General features: G+C 36.1%; 1 protein-coding gene across 6 annotated transcripts in view; it reads left to right on the top strand.

The window, feature by feature from the left end:
• Window positions 1-27,616, top strand: part of TPK1 (thiamin pyrophosphokinase 1) — a 317,983-nt gene that overhangs the window by 18,116 nt on the left and 272,251 nt on the right. The window contains exon 1 of one of the 6 annotated variants that reach the window (XM_072033311.1): window positions 10,637-10,697. The exons of the other annotated variants lie outside the window; for them this stretch is intronic. Within the exon in view, the coding sequence (XP_071889412.1) occupies window positions 10,679-10,697 (19 nt within the window). The 5' untranslated portion in view covers window positions 10,637-10,678. Of the gene's footprint in view, window positions 1-10,636; window positions 10,698-27,616 lie in introns of those variants that run through there. 6 annotated transcript variants of the gene reach the window in all.

Below are 27,616 nucleotides of genomic sequence, written 5' to 3'. Positions count from 1 at the left end.
GATGAGACCTCTAGGCTAGTATAAAACATGTTTACTGGTTCTTATTGAAACAGTTCACATATGAGTTTAAGACATCATCTAAGATACTGAGGATAAACTGTGAGAAGAATGGGCAGGACAGGGAGGCACATAATGAAGGTGAGATGACTGCAGTCAGCACTGAGCAGTATTCACAGCATGCAAACTGCCTAAATGTAATTTTGTGTCCGTAGACATTGTGGCACCAGGTAAATTTTAAGAGGTTTTTTAAGGATAACATGTTGTGAGCTTAAATCACCCCACAGGTGTGAAAACTAACTGAAAACACTGAAAATCCAGATGCTCATGCTGATCCTTTGGACTGAAATTGTTGCTTGACTTCCATAAGGAACGCGTTAAAAAGATGGGCTGAGATTTTATTGCCAACTGAGGAGCCAGGAGTGGAGAGGTAAAGACAGCATCATCTAATTGCTTAGTAGTGGGCTGGGTCCTTCAGAAGTAGTCTGAGGAGAGGGATAATCAGAGGCTCTTTAGAGTTTGTGAAGAAAATATGGAGGAAAATGGAAAGAAACAGAGGAAAGAAAAGATAAAGGAATATTTGGAAAGCAAAAATAATGAAATGAGACACATGAGGTCTGATGGGTGACTGCGTGTCAAGAAGAATTTGTTGGCAACATGAACTTGAGTCTTGAGACAGTTCAGTACTCTGTTTCTCTAGCACAGTCCTTTCTGAGCCAGGGAGCATGAAGTGTGCACCTGCGGTCCCAGCTTGAGACGGCATTGAGTAGGAAAGACTGGTTACAGTGTAAGTTGTTTTGAGAAATACAAATGCCTGATTTTTTTTTTCTTCAAGTTCTGTGAATTAGAGTAGTAGTGTAAGGAGGATAAGATCTGGCACGTTCCGGAGTGTCAGAAAAACTATTTTATAAAACAATCTGTAGACTTAAACCTCTGTTGTTGCATGTTCCTATGATGTCTTAGATAAGAATCTACCCTTTTTAACCTCACACATTTTTCAGAGTGATTAGCTAACTGCATGACACAGCTTACTGCTTTTTCAGCACTCATTTTTCTCTGTTATACCCTTGCGATTAGTTTTGTTTCTGGTACTTAAGATCACTTTATTAAAAAAAATAAAATAAAAAAGACCAACCCAAAGGACGATAGATCTTTTAGTTTTGGTGTATACAAAAAATAAACTACAGTCCATCCAGGTTCTTATAGGGGATTTGTGCTTGAATATGTTGGTTTGGATTTTGTAGTCTGTTAACTCTTACCTTTTATCTTGTTTTTGTTTTCATATTTGTGTCTTAATTTTCACTTGGCTTTTAATTGGTTTCATTATATTTGATGGCAAAATGTTTGCTTTATCTTCACTGTTAATAGTCTAATTGTTTCTCCTGCCTTAAGTAATATCTCGTTAACTTTATAAGCCATCTTTTCCACATCGTCTACAGAATTAATTTCCTGAGCATGTAGTTGTATTGTCTGCCACATTTTTCCCAAAACTTTCTAAATTAACATTTTTTTTTGTATTTGATTTTTTTCTGTAAGAATTAAGTTGTGAAGAAAGTTGATTTAAAAAAAATATATATATATATAATCAGTTGGTGATATTTTCAGATGTCACTAAAAGTCTATGTGTCCCGTATGGGAAAACAGCTTTGGAGTGATATGGATCTTAAATATATTTATATTAAGACATAATAAACAAGTGCTATTTTCTAAATCCAAATGGTCAATTTTTATGTGTTAACAACAGATGTGGATGTTAGTTGTACAAGAAAAGATGTGTGTGCAGTCATTGTTTCTCATAGTATTTTGTTTCCATTTTCTGTTGGGTTAAAATCAACAGAAAGATTTACTCCTTGTTGACAGCTAACATGCTGCAGGCAGGTATGTTTCAGTTCTTGAAATGCTCTACAGTATTCCCTACTTTTCACTGAAAGTACATAGAAGAAATCATATTTCTTCTAAGTGATCATGGAAGACTACCACATCATTTTCAGCTCATCTTTCTTTTACATCTTTAATAGGAATACTGCTTTCTTGTGTGTGCATGCACATGTGTGCCAGCAGTATCATGACACTTCTTGGTTGTCAGAGTGTAGTCATTCATTTTAACAGCATGCTGCCAGGTCATCTGTGGATATTAGAAGACCGCAGGCTCTTGTAGGGGGATGCAGTGATACTGCAGGGGTTCTAGCTCTGCTGGGAAGGTTACGTTGCTCAGACACCACTTACTTACTACATCATTAGTGTTTTTGTTGTGAAGCAGGTTGTTCTTGGAGGAGCAAAGAGCTGAGGAGTCATTAGCATTTGTCATTGAATTTAGAAAAATGAGATGAGCATCTGTATTCAGACATCTTAAACGTTTATTGGGTTGAAAGATTTTCCAGGAAAGTTCTGCAGATTTTTAAAAGATGCCTTTATCCTTAATTTGGACAAGATGAATTCTCAACAAAGTCACCGCATTTTAACTGTGATCAACCAAAGCATTTTAACTTAAACCATCTTAAAATGTCAGATTTCAAGTATGACTGTTGAAGTTCATGCTCTGGCAGTGAAAATTCTCTCAATGAAATATTTCACTTAGAGAATGACAAGGGGGATAGCTTAAAAGCTTCAGAGATTCCAAAACCAAAAATTATCAAAGTTCACCTTTCCTGCAAATAATTCAGGATTTGAATATGAATATTTATATTATTTATATTAGTGTATATTCATAAAATATTTATATTTTACATATGAATGTTTATTTTCAGATGTTTTCTCCAACTTCCCAGTTTGCTCTACCTGCTAGACGTTTTCCTTCTGTAAACTCAGAGCCTAGTACTACACGATGAAGTATATGTAGTTCTTAAAGAAATAATTTCCTTCCAATGTGCTTTAAATTTAATGTCAGCTTATACTTCTTTGTAAGACAACAGAAAAACTGACAGTTGAGGAAAGACTACTTCTATAAATAATATAACCCTTATGTAAAATCCAAGGTAACAGTAATTTATACCTATACTTCAAAAAGGGAAGGTAAGATAATGTAAGGTAATTCAGATGAGTATTCATTTTCTGTTAATGTTCATACGTTTGCTGAACAATCGTGGCAAAGAAAAGACCATTATGCAATGTAAAGACCTATGGTGAATTATGAGATGGAAATAATCATTTCAAACTAGGCATAATTAAGCCATATACAGTTTTAACTAAGATGTATCTATTGTTGGTTTCTCACCTAATATGCTTCAATATTTCCTCATTAATTTTGATATTGTTGTTCCCATTCATGCTAGCACTTATTGTATTTCTTATATTAAAGTTCTTTAATCAGTTGCTAAGATACTTCAAATGTGTGCTGTACAGTGTGAAAACAGAAGTTTGACTTGGATCACTGAGTGCTGTAAGAGATCTGTTTGTTCCTTGGTTAGACAGACAGGGTGGGACTGCATTGAGCGTACAGGTAGGATGTCTGGTGTTACGGATTGTTTCCATATGAAGGGACTAAGTGGATTAGAATTTCAGCTTGGAAAAGAAAAGACAGAAAATGCAGCAGAAGCATATAAAGTCATAATTATTACCAGGGAAAAAAAAAAAAAAAAAAAAGGCAAACTGGGACCAATTCTTTTGTTTTCTTCCAGTGCTGAGGGTGTAAAATTAAATGGCTGCAGAGAAGTTTTGAAGCAAATAAAGAAAGTAATTTTTGTGTGGTGTGCAATTAAATCGTAAACTCATTGTCATGGATATGGGGGAAATTAAAAGTATTAAGAGCTTTAGAAGGATTAGAGATTTTCATGGAGTAATAAATAGCAGTGGCTGGTAAAGGCCTGCATGCAACCTCTGCTTCAGCAAGTCTCTAACCACCAGTTGCTGTATGATACTATGAGGGAAGCATTGTTTCAATCCAGACTGGTTTCTTCTGCTCTTCCCAAAGTGTGAAATGCTTGTAATTGCTGAAGTCAAAACAAGGGGATAATAGATCTTTTTTTATTATTTATTTTTTTTCCCAGAATGTAGTACCTCGTTTCTGCAGAGCTAAAGGTGTAGGTTGCTTTTAACTGAAGAAATAATTGTTGTAGACTGAGATTTTATATTGTGTTCCCAATCATACGCTCTGCATGTTTGTTACTGCTCCTCTGCTGGACCTTGCTTTGCCCCAGGTGGCATGGGGGCAGAGTGAGCCACCCCGGTCTGTCTCAGTGTGCAGGGGACAGGTTAGCTCCAAAGGCTGCACAGAGACTACCTGCCCCCTTGCTGGCTTTGCAGTGATCACATTGTAACCACCTTAGTCACTTCATTGAGCTTAACAGGGTGTTGGGAGGACTGGGAGGGAAATGATCAAGATAAATCCATCTATATTATATTTTGATTTAATTTTAGCAAAATTGGAGGTCAAATACTGTACCCTTTGAAATTGGTGGCAAGATTCTCATTGAAGCCAAGTTTTGTAGCATTAGTTTAGGTGAGTACAAATCTGTATGCAGAAAAACTCTCACATTGTGAAGATGTAATTGCAGAAAGCAGTCTTATCCAGAGCTGAATTTTATGCTGCTTCATTATTCCTAAAGGTTCTTACTTGAGGTACTAAATAATGTAGGGTAATGCAGTCAGTGAGAGGACATGAGGTGATGGGCACAAACCGAAATGCGGGAGGTTGCTTTGAAACATCAGCAAATGCTTCTTTACTGTACAGGTAACAGCACTGTCACAGGTTGCCCACAGAGGTTGGGGAGTCTCCTTCCTTGGAGATCTTCAAAAACCTCCTCGACATGGTCCTGGGTGGACCCCAGGGAGGTTAGACCAAATGACCTCTAGAAGTTCCTTCAAACCTTAGCCATTCTGTGAATAAAGTATTTTGTGCATACTTTTTTTCAGCAGGCTATGCTGTCACTCTCAAAGTACATGTAGGAGTATTATCTTTCAGATATCAGTAAAGTCCTGTCAGATTTATCTTCAGTGTAATGAATTGTATTTCTTCTGTTATCTGAACTGTTATCATCACTTTTCCTCAACAGTAAATAAACACTATGTGAGATCTTAAAGGGCATTTGAATAGTACAATGTTTGGTAGGGACTTGATTTCACATATTAACTATTCCCCATGAATGAAAGCACATCTCCTAGCACGTTAAAGGATAGAAGAGCTTTTCCTCTTCATTGCTTTGTAAAGTGGTTGAGCTCCTTGCATGGAGAACTATGTAAATGCAAAACAATTATATTAATGATGATTATGGCAGAGAGCTGAGGAAAATGATACATTCTTCTCTCCCTTACAAAAGAATAATATGCCTAAATAGTTCTGTGGTTTTTTTTTGTTTGTTTGTTTTGTTTTTATTATTGTTACTTGAAAGCTGTGTTAAAATAAAGCAAATCTGGCTTTTGTGTGAATAGTTAAGAAACTCAGTGTACGTGTATTGTACCTACCTGAGCTCAGGAAAAATACGTCAAAAAACTGCCTGCAATATGCAGAGTTGCAGAGTATTCTAGCCTTATTTAAGGGAGGGAAAAAAAAAAAAAGCTCTAATTACTTATAGATGTTTAAAAATAAAGAGCTTATTTTGAGCCATCAAGCATTACAGTTTGCAATACAGATTTCCCATCAGAATGGAGTGATAAAAACTTGTTTGCTAACCAGTCTTCCAGTAAAAGCTAAGTAAATATACCCATAACTATCTGTCAACACTCTGTGCTGACTATAGAAAAAGCCCTATTGAGTATAGATTTCAAGAGAATTAATCACTAGCAACATGGCCTCTTTTGTTTAATTCTTGTTCAGACCTTACTGAAATGACAGCTAAGGAAGAGTTCACTTGAACCAAGGGATGCAACAGTAGACCTTAATTGGCTTTTGTTTTGTGGACCTATAACGCTACTACTTGATAGAGGCTGCTGCGTTATAGCTAGTAAATAGTTGTTCTTTAACTCTCATTTTTAAAAGTGTTATGAATGTGTGTTGAAAAGCAAGCGAGTCATTAATGTCTAGCACCTCGTAGTACTCAGTCTCCAGTGATGGAACGCAGAGTTGTTCAGAAACTGTTCAGTTTCTCAATCCCTCTTGACAGTATGGTGAATATATTCCCAAATAGGAGAAAAATGCCGAGTTTATAAACTGTTTTATGCATTCCAGTATTAGATTATATAATTTTATAACTAGATACAGGTAGAGTTTTTTTTGCTTTGCAAATGAGATGCATCTAGGAATGGTCTTCTAATTTCCCTCTTAAATTCAAGGACAGTGTATCCATACCTATTAATTTTTGTGTGATCATTTTTCTTCCAGTCCCGTTTTCCTACGTGGGATCTTCCATAGGAGGTTCTGCATCTTTTACACATTTTTTTTTTGTTCTGTATCTACCAAATGCAACATCAGATTGTGTTTAGGTCTTAGACTAGGTCCAATTTAGGTCTAATCAGATTGATTTGGTCTTAGGACCAGTTGGCATACCTATGTACTTTTCATAAGGTGTTGCTAGCCAACGAGCAACTAGCATATATAGCACAATTATTTGTTTTTAGACCCTGAAACACATGTAGATCCCAAAACACACTACTGCTTCTGGTATTACTGAGTTTCATTCTATTTCTGCCACTTACTCCTCAAAGCCATGCATTAAATTCTATGAGGTACTAATCTACTTCTTTGTGTTGACCATGCCTTCTGAATATGTCATTAGCAAGCTTCATCTTAAGCCACATCTGTTAATTAAAATGTTAAGACTAGTCTTAGCACTGATCTCTGAGGGTCCACGTGAGTAGTCTTTAATTTTATATTTTTCCTTTTGAAACAAATAGGTATCATTTGCCCTTCAGACAACGTCTATCCCTATTTAGCCCTCATATACTGAGACGTGTTTTCTGTAGTGTAATTGATAATTTTCTGTGCAGTTTCATGTCACATTTACGTGCAGTTCCAGATTTTGTGGTGTAACTCTTCTGAAAACTAAAGAAAAAAAAAATCTGATGTGATTTTCCTTCAGTAAATTCACATTCACCAAAATACACTCAATTTCTTTATTTCATAATGACATACTTTGTAGAATAACTACAGACTTCATTGTTAGGTGCTTTTAAGTCTTCTTTCTGATAGTTGATATTGCATGTGCAACTGACCAAGTCAGGAGGCCTCACAGGGTGATTTCTAGCCAGACAAAGTAATTCTTAAGATGTAAATCAGTACTGACTCAACAGAAATCTATGAAATCAACTTGTTGTAAATTGTGTGTAAACAAGAAGAGGCTTTAAATTCTGCATTGCCTTGTTCAGACAGAATTCTAGTTGAGTAATTTAATATTGCATAATTGCAATAAAATGCAGTTCTGATAATGCATTTTACTTCTCTGGAGTTTTTCCCACTGGAATACTTTTCTTACACTTTTGGAAGAAAATATCACATTTCATTATACCCAATGGAGTAGGTATTAGCTAGAGATAGTGGAGGATTTTTATGTGAAAACAGTTTTTATGGGAACATGGGTGTAACAAAAATGTGTGTTTGGAAGAGTATTCATAGTTTGTGGGTCAAATCCCATGTCAGAACAAGAGAAATGAGACTCCTGCATAATGTGTAGATAGATAATTCAGTCATTAATTTGCAGTGTTGTTTTATTTTGAATGCTTGTTTTATTACCACACCAAGCAGCTCCAAGGAACTCAGGCCACAGGAGTGCACAGGATGGTGCCTGGTGTGTGCTCTGTGAAAAGTGTCGTACCACTTAGCCTTAGCTGTGTTGCTGTGTTTAAATGGCAGTGCTTCCCAATGAGAGCATGCCAGCTACCTGGCTGGCAGCTGAGCACGTGAAGTATTTGTTGTACGTGATGATGATTTAGATTTACTTGGCTAGGACACTGATAGCAGCATGGTGCCTTAGACTGAAAGAGACCATTTGTTCCACATGCTTTTTATCATTGTGTTGCTTACTGTGTTACTAAGGTTACAGAATTTTTCTGCTTCTTCTGAACTTCAGTTCCTGTACCTTCATTTCATATCTCTGTGTTGTGATCTAAAAGCATTTTACTGAGAAGCACTAGGGGAACCATCTCATCCATTCATAAATGGGTATCTGCTATATGTTTCTGAGTTAGGTGAAAACTGTGGATTTCTATTAGTTTCTTTTTGGATCCGTCTTTTTCCCTCTCAAGCCACTTTTTCTACTGATTCCTCTTTCAGTCATTTCAGTTCCACATGCTTTTCCATGTAGTTACTTGCACATGAAAGTTTTCCTCATCCCTGTATAGACATAAACTCCTTTCCTTTTTCATATGACTCCTGAATGTCATTTTTGTCAGTTTGCTATTTATGGCTTAGCTTCTACTTTCTAACCTCTGTCTTGGTATGTTAGGTATATATTTTTATGTTTTTGATCAAATGTATTTATTAAATGGTTTTTTAAGGTCCCTTCTGTATTAATTTTGTATATGTAATTTTCTTTGTGCTTGAGCTTTTATAGTAAGAGATGTGTTTGGGATTATATTTTTGGCTTTAATAAATGTTTTATGCCAATTGCTTTATAAATATTAATAAAATTGAAATAGGAGAAATGTCTACAGATGCAAACAAATGGATGTTAAAAGCAAAATTTCAAGAGAAACCTACTGGGGGGGGAGAGGACACTTAGGAAACATTTAGTGAAGAAATCATAGGTCTCATCATATTATGGTTGCTCCAAAAGGAATGAGAGGTTGCAGAGGTAGATTAGTGCCTTGTTGGTTTATTTATGAGAAAATAGTACGCAAACCAGTATGGTATTTCCAGCTTATTCCTTGAAAATTAGGGGGAGGGGAGTACAGCATTACTCTGTTTAACTTTCTAGGCTGAAACCTCTTCTAAAAGAAAGCCTCCTTGTAGTGCTGAGTTAAATAAAAATGTTACCTTCAGTAAGAAGCAACATTCAGTTTCATCTATTTCTATTATACTTCCCCCTGCTAGAAAACGGGGGAAACATAGCTCCACTTAAACATGATTCAGTTCTTTGTCATTAGAATGACTAAAACAAAGAGAAGAGTTTCAGTAATTTTGAATCCACTAAAATGCTCTGAAAGACTTAAGAGCAGCTTTGCTAATTTTCCAAGAGGGAAAAAGAAGTTGTTCTTCAGTGGTAGTTTTGTTGGTTATTTCCTGCTGAGAGCTAGCAACTGCCTCTATCTTAAGTAGAGCCTTAATGCAATGCAATTAATCAGGTTATGAATATACCTTTTCTTTCTAAGCATACAGACTCAGCCTCGCTGCGGCTCTTCAAATCACTCTGAAGCACGATTGCCATGAAAAGCTTGGGAAGGATTTGCACTTAATCACTTCTTTTAATTAAAATCTTGTCCTCTTCCATCAGATTCTGTGAGGGACCAATAAATCATAGCTTTGTGATATTAAAAAGGGGTCTTTTGCTGTGTTTGTTTTACAGCTGTCTAGTAGTGACTTCATCCAAAATATTATTCAGTGCTTTGGATTAATGCCTCTGAATTTGCCTACTCTGTTTTGTTTGGTTCACAGATTGTTTGAATGTCTCTTAATTTGTGTTGTCCAGCTGTAGCATGTTATTCTCCATTGCTATAAAGTTTCTTTGATAACAAATAGCAGTGTTTTTAGTACATTATCCTGTATAGCTCTTACATAGCAGCGGTTTTAAAGAAAGGCTGCTTCTGTGAGACTGCTTTATAAGTCTTCCAAGCCGGTACTGGAAGACAGTAAACAACAGTATCCATTGCTGTTTCAGAAACTTGCTTCTATTTTTTTTTTTTTTTTAACTCATTCCACCTGCATTGTTTAAAATAAATGAGTGCTGTATAACAGCCTGTAGTAGACCTTTGTCCTCTTGCACAGACCTACTGATGTCAGTGAAGCTCTAAATATGTACAGGAGAGCAGCAAGCTGTTGAGACTTCTTCCTTAAAAAATCAACAGCAACACAAATACTAAATATAAATTAAAACAAATAAACAAAAGCCATGAATTCTGCTTTCCTTATGTAAATCAAGCAGTAGTTCTGCTTGAGGAGTGGTTGCCACCACTGGTAACAAAGAGCAGCCAGTCCAAAATAAGATTTAAAAAAAAAAAGGCAATAGGATGGTGATTAGGGGACTGATAATTCACATGCGAAGTTATGCACTGCTGTTGTAAATACTTTAAATACTAATATGTATTGAATAATACTTGATTAATCATATTTACACATTATTTGAGGAAGTCTTCTGTTTTCTCAAAGCATTTCAGTAGTGGTTGGGGTTAAAATTTTATAGGACTGGCTTTTGATGTCAACAGGAGAAATATATGAGAAGTGTAAGAGGGATAGCAAGTTTTGCTGAAAGCAAATTGGTTTAAAATAAATGTATAAAAAGCTTAACTTGACTCATTTAATCTCTTTGTGGTGAGTTAAGAGTATCCATGCAGCTACCTCAGCAAAACAGATGGGAGGGGGTTTTTAAGCTGACACTATAAAAATCCACTTCACGTGTATTTTGTGCCAAAGCCCTCAGATGGCTTCAGCAAAAATACTTGTACATCAATTGTGTTTGGCCTGAGAACTGTCATAAGAAACCAAGCAAGGTTTCTTCTTTTTCTCAGGGAAGATAGTAACACAGAATTATGAACTGCATCCTCCAATAAAAGTTACTAATTACCTGGGAGAAGGTGGTTATTTAAGGCCAAAATTCAGCCTGAGTTAAAGGAGTACACCTCCCAGTGACTTCGTCTTTCTGATTTCTTTGGGGCTATGCTTGTTCCTCAACTGAGTAAGTAACTTAGAAATTCCCTTTGTAAAACAAACAAACAAAGGCTCTGTCTGCTTATCAGTGTGGATCAAAACAGGTGTGAACAGACGTTATTCAAATGCTGCTTGCTCCTGGAAAAGTTGGTTAAAATGTGAGGATGTGATTAATGACTTGGTGCAAGTGTTTTCAACTCATATATGCCAGTTTTTAATGACTTAGCAGAATGTGGAATGAGGTTCTTTTTCCCTGTTTTTGTGTTTTAATGTCAAAAAAAAATTTTGAACTAAAAAAAAATGCCTTAAATTGAACAGTAAAGAGCAGGAAAAAGAACAGTTTACAGTTGTTACAGCAATATCTGATTTGAACCTTCAGAATGTAGTGTGCTTGAAAACGATTTAATATTTGCCTACACAATTAGCTAGAGGAATGCCAAAATGTAATTTGAATTGCAAGGTAATATGTTATTTTAATTTAATCATAACTGCAAGAATAACAAATTCTACTTCTTTGTTTACTGTTAAAATCTGGCTGCCGTGAAACATCTCCACTAAACCCAAACTATACATATCATTATGGTTTTAAAAATATTATTAACAATGATAAAAAGTGATGATTAAAAAGAGAATTAACAAGTTTGCAGAACATGGTAAATGAGCTTGCTGTTGATGCTGGCTTCATCTGCTGTACGTGAGGAGTACTGTAAGGTTTTATATTAGATGTGAACATATTTATAATTTACTTAGATTATTTAATGCATTATTTTTAATACCCAAGAACTAAATACAGCATACTGAAGTCAGTAGAGTTATTAAGATGATAGATAATTTCTGTGAATTAGGGATAAAGTTCTTAGAGATCTTTGAAATGAAACAGAAAGCCTCGTTCCTTTCAGCCTAGCAATGCAGCACATGCACCTGTTGCACTCAAGCTTGGCCAACAAGAGAGAACTTAAGCTTGCGTTTAAAGTAAAGCATGTGCTTTAACTGTTGTGTGTCCCTCCCCGCATCCCCCCCCCCAAAAAAAAAATAAATCTCTTCAACAATCTTAAAAGCTATTCATTAAAGAAGCATTTTACTCCTTCGCCATGAATCTACTGTGGTATGTATTAATCATACCATTTAAAGAGAGACGTCTTTCTAAAAGCGTGTTTCATGTGCATATTTGTATTAAACAGCAACTGTGACCTTATTCTTGACAAATGTTCTGTCATAATGACTTTCCTTTGTTTTTTCCTAATCTTTTCAATTAAAAAAGATTGTAGCATCATGTTCCATCCAGTTATAATACAGTTTGCATAATATTAATTGAAAGTAGTTTGAAGTCTGTAAATTATATTCATAAAACAAAAAGCTGAAATTTAGTACTGTTTTCCCAAATAAGGGGTGGTGGTGGTGGTGTTTAAGGTCTAAAATATGTTGAAAATGAGGAAAGAGTTAATTGGAGCTTGCAACAATATGGGTATTCCATAGTGCAAGACTGGACACTTTTTTCCTCTCCAGAAATATCATATAACTTACTCATTTTAGAACTTGAATTATGCTGCTAATGCATTTCTTCTATTACAAATATGTATCATTTTTTATAATCTTATAGGGGAGAGGAAGAAAGGAAAATATGTAGAGACCTAACTGTAAGCAAACAAAATTGATGCTTTTTGAAGGATAAAGGAAAGGTGGTGGAGTTAATTGCGTACAGTTCCAAGTAGCTTTAGAACTAGCAGGAGGAAATTAGCTGTTGTGTGAAAACAGCATGAAATGTAATTCAGAGCAGCTGTCTAATTTATCAGCAAGAACAAACTGCTCATGTTCTTAAACTGTACTCAATTACTCTATCCAACCTTCTTTGACCTGTTCAGCCTGCTAGTGTTTGCTTAAAAGTAAAAAAATAAAAAAAAAAAAAATTGCCAGATATTTAAAATAAACCAAAAGAATCCCATGAGTTTTCTTTGCAATACACTTCATTAATTTTTGAATTTATATAACTCTGCATTCATAGTTTCTTTGAAAGAGTTATGACATTCTCTGTTTAACATTGCAGAGTCAATAAACATATTCTTTTGTGACCAATTTTAAAATATTGCAAAAATGATAGCATATAACATCAAGCAAAAAGATTCTTTGCTCTCAGAAATTACTGCAAAACCTTGAGATAAAAACAATACTTTGCAGGCAGTCCGTGGGGAGTGCTGTTTTGCACTGTGGTTGGAGTAGTTCCTCATGCACTGACCACAGCTATGTTAGACTATTTTTCAGAACAACTTTTTAACACTATTCCCTCTACATTCTCAGTGGGAATTGAACAAAATGCATAAAACAACTGCAGAACAGATGTTTGATCAGAATAAAACAGGGGAAATTGCCTCTTGTTCCATCACTAGGCACCACTGAAAAGAGCCTGGCTCCATCCCACGTATACCCTTCAAGTATTAATACACATCATTAAGATCCCTGGAGCCTTCTCCTCTCCAGGCTGAACAGTCCCAGCTCTCTCAGCCTTTTCTCACAGGAGGATGATCCAGTCCTTAATCATCTTTGTGGTCCTTCATTAGACTCTCTCCAGTATGCCCATGTCTCTCTTGTACTGGGAGACCTGAAACTGGGCACATTATTCCAGGTCTACCATCACCAGCACTGAGTAGAGGGGAGGATCATTTCATTTCACCTGTGGGCAATATTTTGCCTAGTACAGTACAGAATACCATATATACAGAATAGGCTTCTTTGCTGTACGGACATGCTGCCAGCTCATGTTCAACTTGGTGTCCACCAACACCCCCAGGTCATTTTTTGCAAAGCTGCTTTCTAGTCATTTAGCTCCCAGCATGTATTGGTGTATGGCATTATTCCCTGGCTGAGGTTATTCACATCATCATCTTTTTTTCTTTTTTTTTTTTTTTTCCCCAAAGTAAATTTGGAGTATAGTTCTGGTTAATATTGTTACTGCAGACAGGAAGAAAATAGTGTTGTTTTTTTTTTTTGGTTGGTTGGTTTTGTTTTGTTTGTTTGTTTGTTTGTTTTTCCCCCATGGCATCAAGCTATTTAGATGATTTAGCAAACCTTGCTTATTATTCTTCTGATTACTTCCATGAAAAAACTTGTGCATCTTTGGTAATGCTAATCACACTGGAGCCTTTTGGTTCTTGACCAAAAAAAGCCTTGCAGATTATGCCATTTTTGCAACTGAAATGTAAAAAGCATCCTACAGTCCTTTTTTATAATTTTAGTACTTTCAACTTTTTCCTCTGTGATTCAAGGATCATTTCTTCAATATAGAAAGTGGGTAACAATTCTGTTGAACCAGTGTAGTTCAGGCATAGTTTTATCTGTGCTAGTAATGCAACTTAGACCTCTTTGGACATTTTTGAAACATTTTTAGGGTCTTGGTAAACCAAGTTCCAAATATGTATGTATATATATATATGCAGTGTGTGTGTGTGTGTGTGTATATATATATATACATACATACATATGGGTAAGTTCTGCTGTAAGGCAAATAAAAGCGTAGTCCGAGGGTTGTATGTGTGAGGGTTTTTAATTAATTTTAATTTATTTTTTTTAACAAAACAAAACATCTTGCTAATAGGCCTTAAATCTATAATTAAACCAAACGCTACTGAGAGTGTACTGGGAGGTTATGGGAAAAGGTATTGTCAAGTGAACTAGAGTTTGGATAGCACATTTATAAGAGCGGTGTAATATCCTTAGGGTTCTGTATAGAATATAGAACCCTAATATAGGATATAGAAGGTACTTTTGGTTTTAAAAACTGGAATGGCATAAAATCAGCATGGTACAGCTGTACAGATGAGAGTGACTGTGTGACGGGCCTCAAAATACATTAGTATACAAGTGTACAAGGTATCTGCTACCTCTGGTTTTATCTTTTGAACTTGCACTAAATATCATGCCCACTCTGGTGCGTACTGATTGAGAAGAGCACTGAGAAGTACGGGATAGTGTGAGAAGTATCACAGTAAGAAGCACAGGTGTAAAGGAAGACCCAGAGCTGTACTTGTTGAAGTTTGTAAGATGATGGTGGGGTATGACAGGAATTAGTTAATAGAGCACTTCAGTATAACAGGCAAGGGTATACGAAGATGTACACTGTGTTGGTGTGGGAAAGGTTCCTTTTGTCCCAATTACTGTCATATTCAGTATCAAAACTTTTTAGTGCCTTCACCTCGCAAAGCTTGAGTCTCATGTCTGTGCTTCTGTGACCTCTCCTGACCCAACTCACGTTCCACTGGTTTCCCAGAGTCATCTCTATCAGTGAGCATTTTTATATCTGTCTAATACACTTTCATGCTTGGAACACGCTTCCTTGCCTTAGCTCCCTCCCCGCCCATTTATTTTCGTTTCAAACAAAAGTTCTTGCACGAGGACCCACAAGTATCAATTCTAGAGTAATGTGATAAAAGCAATGAAAGGGAAAAAGACCATTCATTCTTCTGTGTGTTTGAGCTTATTTGACACAATTACACTGGTTTAAACCTATTTGCTGCTTGATTCTAGTTCACTTTATCCCATAGCATCATTATTTTTCTGAGATGCAAATGGCATGGTTTTTAGCTCAGACAAAGTGTACCAGTGATGCTGGCAGGCATCAGTTATGAGCCTTACTGGAGGTGGTGGTACTGAGCAAAGATCATCCTTATGTGCTGTCCCCACGTATAAATATGGTGTGTGGGTGGGAGTTTTGAAAGCACGTTTGTATTTTGGCTGGTTAAGGCTTGCTAAAAGTCTGTAGAGTCTATAGAAGGAAAAAGAAAAACACCCAAATCCAAACATTCTGCACTTTAAGACTGCTGTTTGAGATGACTAAGTATCACAAGTGAGCTTGAACAGTTTAGTTCCAAACCTTTCTTAATCTGTTCTTTTTTTCCTTTCAAAATAATAGCCATTTTCTCTTGTGTACTTTCTAAGTTTTTGTGGGTCTTATGTTCCCTGAGGGTTATATGACACATTCGAGGGGGCACAAAGCATTTCTGGTGCCTGCATCTTCTGTGCTGTAGGGAGAATTTCTGTGAAGTGAGGAATCTGGGGAGGGGAGCATGATCAGTGGGAAAACAGGAGAAATCTTTCCCTTGAAAACAGGCAGATGAGTCTGCATTTACTCATCAGTTAATAAGGCATGACTTACACTTTTTAAATAAAGGCATACTGAAAATAATTGTCTTTTTTTTTTTTTTTTTTTTCTAATAACCATTTAGTGATGAGATATGAGCAGTTTAAAGTCAGGAAAGAGTTCCTCTTGCAAATCATTCTCAGGAGCAGAGTTTGAGACAAATCTTGATTGTGAACGTTACCTAACAGTAACAATTGTTTTAGGACAGATTTTAACACAGTAAGCTAAAATGACTGAGAACAGTTTCAAGTCGTCCTTGCAGAGGTTGTTGGCGAATAGGGAGTGGACTGATGTGAGATCTGTAATAGTTCCCAAGATGCAGAAGAGGAATGTTCAAGGGAATGGGAAGTACCACAGTGGATTGGGAACGGGTAGTAAATTACAGATGAGAGGATAAGCTGTCTTTACTGGTACGTGAGGTGAAATTAGCTGTAATGTTAGTTCTATTTCTAAGGTCAGTGTGATGGAGAAGGGTATTTGACTCAGCGTTTTTCAACAAACAGAGTTGGTTCATGGTTAAGTCTTGAATGGTCTGGAAGAAAAAAACATTTGGTTGTTTTATTCTGACAAAACAAGCTTGAAAGTCTTCCATTGGTTTGGGGTGTAATATATTAGTGTATAGGATATTTATTGTAGTCAAAAAATCGTCACCAGAACTTCTAGTGCCCATTCAGTAAGTTCAATATGTGCCTACATCTGCATGTGTGTGTGGTTGCATTGACCTATGCTGTGAGTTAAATGTTATACCTGCTTCACTATCTTTTTAAGTCAGCTTGTAACTGGAAAGGGGAGTGAGCCCAGGAGCAAGTAGATAAGGGTCTGATGTTTTCTTTGGGATCTGGTTGTTATCACACACTGGTTTGAGATTATTTTCCTGCAGCTCCATTGGCCGTAGGCTGAGATTCCCCAGCTAACTTTCACTAGAAAGGATTTGGGAGCCCTTTTATAAACCTGCTGTCTGTATTTGTCTGTTGGCCATAAACTCTGACAAAGGAGGAAATTAGGTAGCTAAGTTTAGTGTTGTTTCCCAGCACAGTGAGTGGCTTTGTAGTCTGTGCCTTTGTCATTGAGACGTTACACATTGGAAAGGTTTCCCATGCCTGAACTAGGAGCTCTGGGCTATATATAGACAGCTTACGGACAAACGCTAACCATCCAAGTTTCATCTGGGGTAACTGATATGCATTAATTAAGGGAAAATAGACAAGAAATTTCACACATCTTAAAAGATAGGAAGAAAAACTCTAGTTTATTTTAATAACTGTGAAAGCATGCTTATTTATTTTTTAGCTAGGTTTATCAGTAGAAAAGCAATTGTTAGGAAAAAAAAATCTTTCTTGGCTAGGTGTGTCATGATCGTTTTTTTGTTTTTCTTTTAATTTATTTTTATAACAAAAAGATTTTTGGTTCCATCGTAAAACTTACCATACTCTTACTGAGATAAAGGAAGCAAAAACAGAAATTTCTGTTTGGAAAAGAAAAACACAGCCTGAATATGGTGACCATTGACAGCACTTACAGATCTTGTTGAGTCATGATGTTTTGTTGTGTTTATAAACAGCAGGATCAACATACACATCTAAAATAATTTGTGCCTTTGTTTCACATTCATATAACTTTCTTTGGGCCTATATATTTTCAGGGTTGGACTTTTTTTAATGATCAGATGTTTTGTAACTGTGATTTTTAAATGATCTTTTTGTTTCGTAACTGTATATGCTGCTAGCATGATTCAGAGATACTGTGGTGCAGTGGCTTGATCTGCATTTCTCTTCTCTCATGGAAGTTAGATATAATCAAAATTCTTAAATCCAGATCACCTTTTCTTATGTTCTTGTGTGGTATCATTACAGTGAAGCTTCCGTCTTCATGGAGCCCATAGCTGTTACTTTAAAAACAGTAATAATACAGAATGAATGTGCAAAGAAAGAATATAAATACACTAACTGTTTATCAAAACATCCTGTCAGAAGGCTGTCCTTTCCTGTAATCTTTGAATGCTTTTGTTTTTGATATCGAAGTACTTTATTATAAAATCACCGTCCCTGCTAATGATCCCTCTGTCACTTAAGGGCAAGGATAACAAGGTCACTGGGGAGAATAAAAATTAGAGCAAAAAGAGTTCCGTGTGTGTTGTTTTGCTCATTGAAGTATCTCTCCTTTATAATCTTTATTCTCCATAAATAGTAAATAACATGATTTGACAGAAATATAGATAGCCTTACTCTGCACAGTAATGAATGCTCTAAGAATTGTGATCATTTGGGAAACTGTGCCAAGAAGCAGGGAATTTTGTCTTCAGTCATCCAAAAATGTGCATTATAGAGCTCATCTTTGTCTTTGGCATCTATCAAACAGCTTGCTGGAAGCAGCAGAGGTAGTAAACAAAGCATGTTGGAGGAAAATGGTCCCCCACGGGGAATAATTTAAGGCCATAGTGAAGTGTTGTTTTCAAAAGACATCAAATTACATTTCCATTGTAATATCAGACATATGAAATGCATGTGGGATGAAGAGTTCAGGTTAAAAGGGACTGTTGTTCCTGCGTTCGCTGAAAAGCTCAACAACTCCCATTTATCTCAGTATCTCACATTCTGGCTCTGTGCTAGCCTGCAGTACATCCGCCAATTTGTTAGAATATTATTTAAGACATGACAATATATATTTTTTTCTTTTTTGAATTTTCTTTTTTAGCTGTCTGACTTATATGTACAAAAGCAGAGTTGAATAAGTAGATACAGTTTTATTATCTTCCAGCTGGGCTGTTTTTATGTTTCCAGCTGTATCCAGTGTGTCCATAATATATTGATAGACAGGATGCAGGGGTCTCTAATAAAGAAGTGGGGAACTGCAACTACAGCTTTTTTTTTGCTTTTTTTTTTTTGAATTTGTTTACTTGACAGAGTTACTTGACTCTTCTGTTTCTTTGTGTAGCTGGAGATTGCATTTGGCCCAGGCAGTGAATTGTGTTACCCAAAAACCCAGTTTCTGTCCAGAACCCTCATCAAGAATTCTTGCATTCTTGTAAAGTCCAACCCCTCAACAAGTAGTAGGTGTACACAGTTGGAAGGTGGTTTATGAAGAGGATAAGGAGGTGGGTAGTGGGTCACACTTTGCACTTTGTCTGTCAGAATTCCTCTTATGCTCTCCCTTTGTGTCATCTGCTTAGCAAAAGATTAAATTTTAAGGTAGTGAAAAAAAAAGCTGCAGTAAACTGCTTTGAGCTTTTCAGAAGTATGAAGGGGTCATTGTTTAGGGAATATTGAAAGGTAAAGTTTAACAAAAGGATTCATGGACTGAACCATTGTTCAAGCTAGAGACCTGTCAGATCTATTACACTTTTAGCCAGAATTCTAACATTTCTTCATGTTAGTAAACTAATTTCCATTATTTCCAGTTAATGTATCAGAACCTTCCAAATAGCAAACTATTGAAAACCACTCACTTACGTATCTTTTATTTTTGGCTTTATCTGGATAGTCTTTTTACTAGGATAATAATATTTAATATTATTTACTGGGGGGTTAATTGGGCTACTACAATGTGTAAAGACCCAGTTCTTTAAGATACGTTATCCACCGTGCAATCTCTCAGGACATTAATCTGCTTTTGCTCACACTGCTCCTTTCTTCTGGATGCTGAATTCCCACCCACTTCCCATTCCAATTACAGCCCCATTTCAGTGATTTCTTTCCAGGAGACAAACCTGATTTCCGTGGTTCTTGGAGCCTGGCAAGACGGAGTGGGATGCTAGGTGTCAAGGGCTCTGCTCTGGAGGGCTATACCACTGCTCCAGACAGCAGATACTGGGGAGTGGGGCTGTTTTCCTTCTGTCATCTTCTGTGCCGCATAGTTCGATGGGCTGGAGAGTTAATTGTGTGCCTGGGTGTATTAGAGTACCAACCGTGTCTGACCTGGAGCATCAGGGATGCTCCTGCACACCGAGGCGTGAAGTTGTGCATTGTTATGCATTGCTATGTGTTGTTCACTGAGGACATCTCAAAGGTTATCTGAAGTTCATGCACAACCATACTGTAGCCCTGCTCAAAACTATTACATGTGTAAAAACTGCTACCTCAGTTGAGTAATCTACTGCTGTTGTGCATTTACTTAATTTAGGGGTGGGGGCTTTTTTTGTTTCTTTGTTTATTTTGGTGGGGTTTGTTTCAAAAACACGTATCAGTTAATGAACTAATACACTACCACCATCATTCCAAAAAAAAAAAACCAAAACCCTTCACCTACTCTGTTTCGGAAAATCATCATTTTTAATCATTTGTTGTATTCATTTTGTTTGTCAGCCTAATTCAGTGTGTAAGCATAGCAGCAAGCTTGATGCTTAGTTCACTGCTAACTTGGTAAATGCTCCCTCTTCCAGTTAGGTGGCTGGTGTCAGATCTCCCATCAATGTGTGCATCTGAGTTTTCAAGGTGCAGCAAGAAAGTATTATATTAGATCTTTTGAAAAAAACACACCTTAGAGGAGCACTAGCATTTTAGTGTTTTTCAACTTCTAGAGGTCAGAGCACATTATAAGCAATTTTTGTGTTGTCGCTCAAGAATGTTTGTCTGGATAATTACTCAGTTCAGATCCACATTATTTTGAAATTCATGGCTTTTAAATTTGAACTGGATATTCAAAAAGTGGAAACGCATTTCAAGTTCCTTCATTTGTTTTTATGATGGTAGCATTTGGTGCCAAATGGGGCATTTTAATCACTTTTTTAATGCTGAAATTACGTGATTTTTTTTTTTTTAGCATTCCACATCAGAGAATTAAAGTAATTAGAAGAAAAGATTCATTTGTGTGTCTGTAGAGCTATACTTAACAGTCTAGTGAATTGTCATTTGAATTTCAAAATAGAGACGTGCAGGTTTACGTTAAAAAAAAAAAAAAAAAAAAAAGCCTCAGCAAGAAATTTTTTGCAGGGCAAGCACCACATGTAGTTTTATGGTATGGTATATGGAGGTGATTTTGGCTTTCTAAGGAATACAGAGTTAGAAGTAAACCTGCATCTGCACTCTGTTTTGTTTTTTTTCGTCATTGAAATTGCATTGATTTCAAAACTACAGGTGTGAAACTTTCCTCATTAAATTGCCTACTACAGTTGATAGGGCATATCCATCTAAACCATTATCTTTTCTCTGGAAAATTAAAAAAAAAAATGTTGCTGATCTGTTTTATCTGTATTGTTATAGCCAAAAAAAAAAAAAAAAGGATGTAAGAGAAGGCATCCTCCTTAAATATTTAAAGTATTGGAATTAGATGCATCTTTTATAAAAGTAGTATTTATGGAGACTGAGAAGAAAGAGCTTTACGTTGGTATTAGATGGTTCTTATAAGCACATCTAATGCAGCTGTTGAATGTAATTGTAGTGTGTGAGAACTCTTGTTTGTATTGATTATTCCAATAAGATCAAAGGTAATACAGCTACATTCAGGAACAAGGGAGCAAAGGTTTTGGGGATAGGATGGGCTTAAAATTCAACATACTGGCTGAGAAGGAAAAGCTTGAAGAGACCTTGTAACGTTAGAACTGTTTTGCTGAAGCTTTAATTTCTATTTTTGTTGTTGAAGGTGAAACACTTGTGCACATTTCATATCTAGAATTTCTCACTAATTTACCTTCTAATGATCAAAGCAGTCCTGTTTGTTTGCTTTACTATGTGTCAGGAAGAACAGTACAGAGATGGAGGGAAGGTTGTTTGTACAGTTTTTGCAGTTGGTGTGTAGGGTGAAGTGGTGGCCCTTCTGAAAATTAGTTCTGAGCTCCTAGCTTGGGCTGCAGGGTCTCCACAGAGGATCTCCTCAAACTTAGCAAGTTGTTTTGATACTGAGGCAATCCCTAGGATAGGGTTGGTATTGTGCCTTCAAAATTTAGATTTGACAATACATGCTAGTGCCAGTGAAATATATGTCTGATAAATTTTTCACTAGGCATGGATGACAACTCTGGAAGCAGCGAGACATACAGGAGTCTCCACAAGTTACAGTGGTAAAGGCCCAGGTAGCAAAGTCAGCACTGGTACCAGTAAATGCCATATGCCAACTCAGTGTGTGCTTAATTTGGAGAACTTGACCCAAATTTTGTAACCTTTGTTGTTACTTAGTAAGGGAGCTCCAAAGATGGGAATATATTTGGCTTACTGATTAATCTCAAGGGTGTTTATGCTTCTTAATATATATATTTTTAAGTTCTTCAAAGAAGTTAATGGCCACCAAGATTAATCTTATTTAAACTGTTTAACATTTTGCTTCTAGGTACATGTGTTCTCATTTTCCATTTGTACTACTACTGTTTGCCATAGTCAGACTGCCGTGAGTAGCACCCAGTGCATCGCAAGTGGTTCCTTTTGCATGCAGCAGTTCCTGTGCTTATTAAAAAAAAAAAAAAAAAGTTTCTTTTCTTTAAATAAAGGATTTGATTTTTTTATTAGACCTAGAGGCTATTAAGTTTTAAATGCCATTTATTTTTCATTAAAAAGGATTTTCTATTTTAAATCCTTGACTTATTTTTATTAGAAAAGTAATATTCAGCTTTTTTTTTTTTTTAATTTATTGGTGCTTTATCCATCAGCTAAATGCAGAGCTGTAATCCCATATGGCAGAGTATGCCTTGCTGTGTGTGGGGGTGTGTGCACATGTGTATGTACATGGTTATTTTTATGCTTCCATAATTATTTATTTTTTTTCTTTTTACTTCCCTTGCTTCCTATAAATTTGTCCTAGGACCTTGGTTGAGGATTCATTTATAATCAGATACAAAATGTGAATATAAATACTGTCCTGAAGGGACTAGCGTTGATCTTTCTTTTATTTCAATCTCTCCATAATTAGAAATGCTCTTTCAATGTACTTGATAAAATAAAAGTTTGCGCTTGATATGTTTTCCTCAGTTCATCTACATGTAGTCACAGTGCTATCTCTTGTTTGAAAATCAGGCAGATGAACCATCTGCTGGAGGCATATGAGCATTGTAGATAGGATCAAACCTACAATTTATCAGCCGTACCCTTGTTAAGTGTTGTCATATTAGTAGATAATGATCTCAATTGTGGCTTTAGGGAGGAAGTGGGAGGTGGCATAAGAAGCCTGAAAGCTGTAAAGCTAAAAGTAACATGTATTCCCAGTAGATGTCATTGACAGGAAACTTTGATTTGATTGTAACACAGTGATAGTAGAGTAGAATCCAAAGATCTTAACCACAAATGTACACTAAAACAGCAGATTGCAATTTCTGCAACCTCTCTATTTTGAGGAAATTTTATGTCAAGTGCGAGGCTCCCACACAACATCCTAACTTCTGAGTGCTGTGTGAAGGAGACATTCCCTTGCTTGAGAGGGAAAGGGGCTGTAGGCAGCCCTTTTGCTAACATCCAGAGCCCTAAGTGCTGACGTCTTCTTCTTTGAAGATTCACTTGCCATAGCTTGTTGCAAAACTGATAAAGAGATCTTGATGCTGTTTGACAAACTAAGCGTGTTTAATTTAGGCTTATGGCTCAAAGATTTCATTTTTGCTTGTCACCATCATCAGTATATGTCCGTGTGTTAAATTTTGATTAACTGTGTCTGTAATTAGTAGATGTTGAAAGCAGTGTTAGAAGCAGTGTTATAATCTCCAAAGACATGGCATAGAAGTTATCACAATGGATGCAAATTAGCCTGTGGATTTGCATCTCAACACAAAACTAAGGCAAAGGGAGGTTATACAGTCCTGAAATAAACTGAAATCCACAGCAGGTTTTTCACCTGTTGGTATTTCTGACTAATTCAAGCAGGTCTTACTGTACTTACTAGAACTGTAAGAAAATTAACAAAAAAATAAAAAAATCTCTTATGCAAGTTAGATTATGCAATAGTCTACCTTTTGTGCATTAATTACAAATTCCAAAATCTTGTAGGGATGTAAGCCTCTGTTGAAAATCTGAAATTATTAGAACTGCAATCTGGCTTCTTCACTTATTTCCCTGACAGATTGGGCTTGGAAAAGTAGTTTGATCTGTGTATTTCATATTCTGCATTAAATTTACTGAACTATTGTTGAGTTAAAAACATTTAAGATTTCTTGTTTTGTTTTGATAGTTCACTTTTGTGTAATCTTTTCTCCCTTATGTACAAAATTGTTTGTCCATATTGTTTTCACATGCCCTGTCTACTAGAGCTGAGAAAAATACTGTGGTTAAGCAGATTGGTTTCAGTGGCAACTATTGTTTTAAGAAACCAGTTCTGCAAATGCTTCTCTGTAAATTTGAAGTTAAAGGTCTGCAAACAAGTTTTTGGCTTAATGCCCTAACTGTGGCAGCTATGGTATCCTTTCCTGGCCAACTGATACTCGGAACTAAAAATGAAAATGAAAAAGAAGGAAAAAAAATAGTTTTGAAGGTGCTAACACACAAAGAGACTCTCAGCTCAGCCAGCAGAGGCCTGCTAGGCCTGCTGCTTTGTGGGCCATAGTGGTTTGGGCCTGACCCTGAAAGTAAGCAACTGTTTGATGAAGTTTAAAGGTTGCAGCCTTGAAAATCCTTTTTCCTGTCTTAGCCTTATAGGCCTGATTTTAACATTGACATAATACTGTGACGTGTCAAACAGAAGTGCTTTCCAAGACAAAGTTTGGATCCCATAGGTTTCTACCTTCCTACCACGTTTAGGAGCTGTTGCTGAGAGAAGGAATTGTATAGGTTAAGAAAAATTGTGTTATAGGAAATTTGGGCAGGAGATTATTTGTCAGCAAGAGAAAGGGAGAAAAAAAGTATGATGAATGGAATAAAGTATTCTGATCAAACATGGGACCGTCTACTGCTATTTATTCTGTAATTTTATTTTTCTTCTGAAAAGGTGCCATTTCATTTCTTTGCACATTTTTGTGTCTGGATACTGTGATGACCTTTTTCCCAGCAATTCAGAAAAGCGAATTTTCAGAGACTTAGTTGAAGACAGGCAGAAATTATTCAGATCTGTGTCATGAGTTTCTGGCCTGAACTTCTGTTCCCACACAGAAAACCACCGATTTCAGATGGACCATGTCTGGTTCTGGCCCAGTAGTTTTCACTGTAGACTGAAGTATAAAGCTTAGCTGGGAAGAAAACCCTAGGGAGATAATTTCAGACTCTTAACTTATTCAGTAGAGAACACTGCTTCTCATACAAATTGCTACAAATCTCTGTACTTAGTGAGGCCAACTGTGAAATGAGAATAATAATGCTTATACACCTTTGTAAAGTGATTTCAAATCTACAAATGGAAATTTAAGTTCAAAGCATTATTATTAAACACATTGTCTGGATAGGGTAATGAAGAACAGAGAGACTCAGCTCCTTTTCTTAGCATCTCAGCTCAAAATGTATTAACTCTGGTCAATCTGTATTTTCTGTACCTCTCTGGATCTGATAAACAGCTGATGAAAATCGTATACAGCTTTGCAGTCCTACAGTTTAGTCTGCATAAGTTATGCTTTTAGATTTTCAATTATAATTTATTTTAAAAGTTGACCCAAATGTTGCTTAATGTGCAAAACAGTGCTTATCAAGGGGCCTTTAGAACCTCTTTCAGTTTTAAGGTAACTTTTATTTTAAGGGGGTGGCTATAAACTGGCTATTAGCTGACTGGAAGTTCTATAAATTGCAGCACTCTGTTTCTTTATCTGCTCTCTGTGGAGCAGATGAAGAAAGCCAAAGGTTTCTCCAAGCAATCATATTACAAAAATCATTAGATTAAGAAATAGTAATAAATGTCATACTGCTTTTAATCATCTTTCTGGTTTTAAGCCTTTAGGATTTGCGTTTTCAAGTGTAGCTTCTCAGCTGTAAAAGCCAGAAAATTGCTTTAAATAAATGGAGGTTAGTGGTAAGACTGTGTGTGGGACATTTTTAACACAAAAAAAATGACAGAAATCCATTGATTTTTAAATCTGCCAAATACTGTGAGATTCAAGCTTTTAAAGCACTGTAAGCAGTTGTCTGTTAACTTTCATTTTTTTGTTGAAAAAACTTGTACCAAGTTTCAAACTATGTTAACTGGCTGTCATGCTTACAAGAATGCTGATTTGACAGAGGTTCTGGTGGAGGACTTAAACACAGTTAAAATTGAAGCAAATATGTAGCTCCTCTAGAATGGGTAAGATTGCTCTAAGGTTTATATCTGAGCCTGTGCTACAGTGTCATTTTGGTGGATTTTTATTTATTTTATGTTGTTTGTTTGTTTATTTTGGAGTGGACCATTGCTCTCTGGTCCTTTCAGACTGGGTGGTAGAGTGTTGAATGTATCCAAGCAAATATCCAAGCAGTTTTCAAAAGACAACAATTAATTGCTGAACACTTGATACTTCCTTTCTAAATAATGTTCTGCTTGAGGCTGTGGGGATGCGTGGACGGCTGTGCATGCTCAATGTGTATGTGACTTTAGAAAGAAAATTTTAAAAGCAGCTGGCTAAAAATGCAGTTCTGCAGAGTTTTTGAATGATCACAAAATCTGGTGAATTTGGATAGGATAGCAGTATAAGCACTAGAATAAGCATTGAAGGCCACTTTAAATAGTCAAATAAACCAGAAGATGTCAGGATGAAATTATTTTATGACAGTCTTTATATTCACGGCAGGAGAAGCAATAAAGATATTTACAATATAAAGTTGTGTATAAGGAACCTAAATTAGGTCTCAGAAAGAGATATTGCATATTTAAAAAGAGATGTTCACTAAGGCAGTCATGTTACTTTTCTGCTGTATGGATTTACAGTTTTGAAATGGTTATGCCCCATAACTCTTAATTAAGCTTGACAGTTTTAGTATTGAAATTGAAGGAGCTGGTTGGAAAGACAGTTTGCAAACAAGGGCCTCTCTTAATGGTCCCAGAGCTTGTCTTTGTTTACAGGCTTTACCATATTGTGGAGGAAGGAAGAAAGTAACAGTTATCTTTAATTATACATGATCTGCAGCATGTCAAAACAAGGGACTATAAAAAAGCACAAGTTGCTTATAATAAAAGCAGTTAGCATAGACTGTGTAGTGACTAAACCTACCAGAAGTTATTTAGATGACTGGTATCTTATGGGAAGAGATTACCATACTCATTTGGTGAGTCTACTTGTGTAAGTAATCTACTTAAAGGTGTTCTGTGGTGGACCTACTTTCTTGTGAGCCTGAATTCGCACGATACGGTGTCCTATAATGCCAGACTACGAAGTGATCCTAATAATGCTATCAGACCACTTACTTGCAAAGGGCTTTCTCAATCTTGTTTAAAAGTTAGATAAAGTTTGAACAGTGCTAGCTGTTCTACATGAAGTAATTTTTTTTATACTTCTTGAAGAATATTCAATATTCTGGCAGCATTCTACATCTATTTCTTTATCATCGAGTAATTTTATTCCAAGATGGAAATCTTGGTCATTTCCTGATTCAGGTAAGCCCACCAAAAAGCTTATCAGACCTCTTCAGTCCATAGAACTTTGGTTTTAGATTTTTTTTTTTTTTTCTGCCAGAAGGCAACACAAGAACTTATTACAGAATGAAATCTAAAAAGGAACCTAGTACGGGTTACATAAAAATTCCTTACATGGCTGATAATATAATGCAATTTTCATTGCCTTTTTTAATCTCTGTTTTAGTTTGAGTTTATTTTTTACATGTAGGTTTACCTATTTGTAAAATAGATAGAAGTATGTCTTAAATGTGTTTTGTTTGTTTTGTTAGGAAAAAAAAAAAAAAGAATTGAAGTTATAGAATGTCCTAAAACAGATAGCAAGGTAGCAGAATTCAGCTGCCCCCATTGGGTAGCAAATTAATTTTCAAAATATTAAAATGAAGCTCATGAAAAAATAC

Source organism: Anas platyrhynchos, chromosome 2, assembly GCF_047663525.1.
Source record: "Anas platyrhynchos isolate ZD024472 breed Pekin duck chromosome 2, IASCAAS_PekinDuck_T2T, whole genome shotgun sequence".
NCBI lineage: Eukaryota > Metazoa > Chordata > Aves > Anseriformes > Anatidae > Anas > Anas platyrhynchos.
Note: the sequence above shows the minus strand (reverse complement) of the source record. Positions and strands in the feature narration are given on the sequence as shown.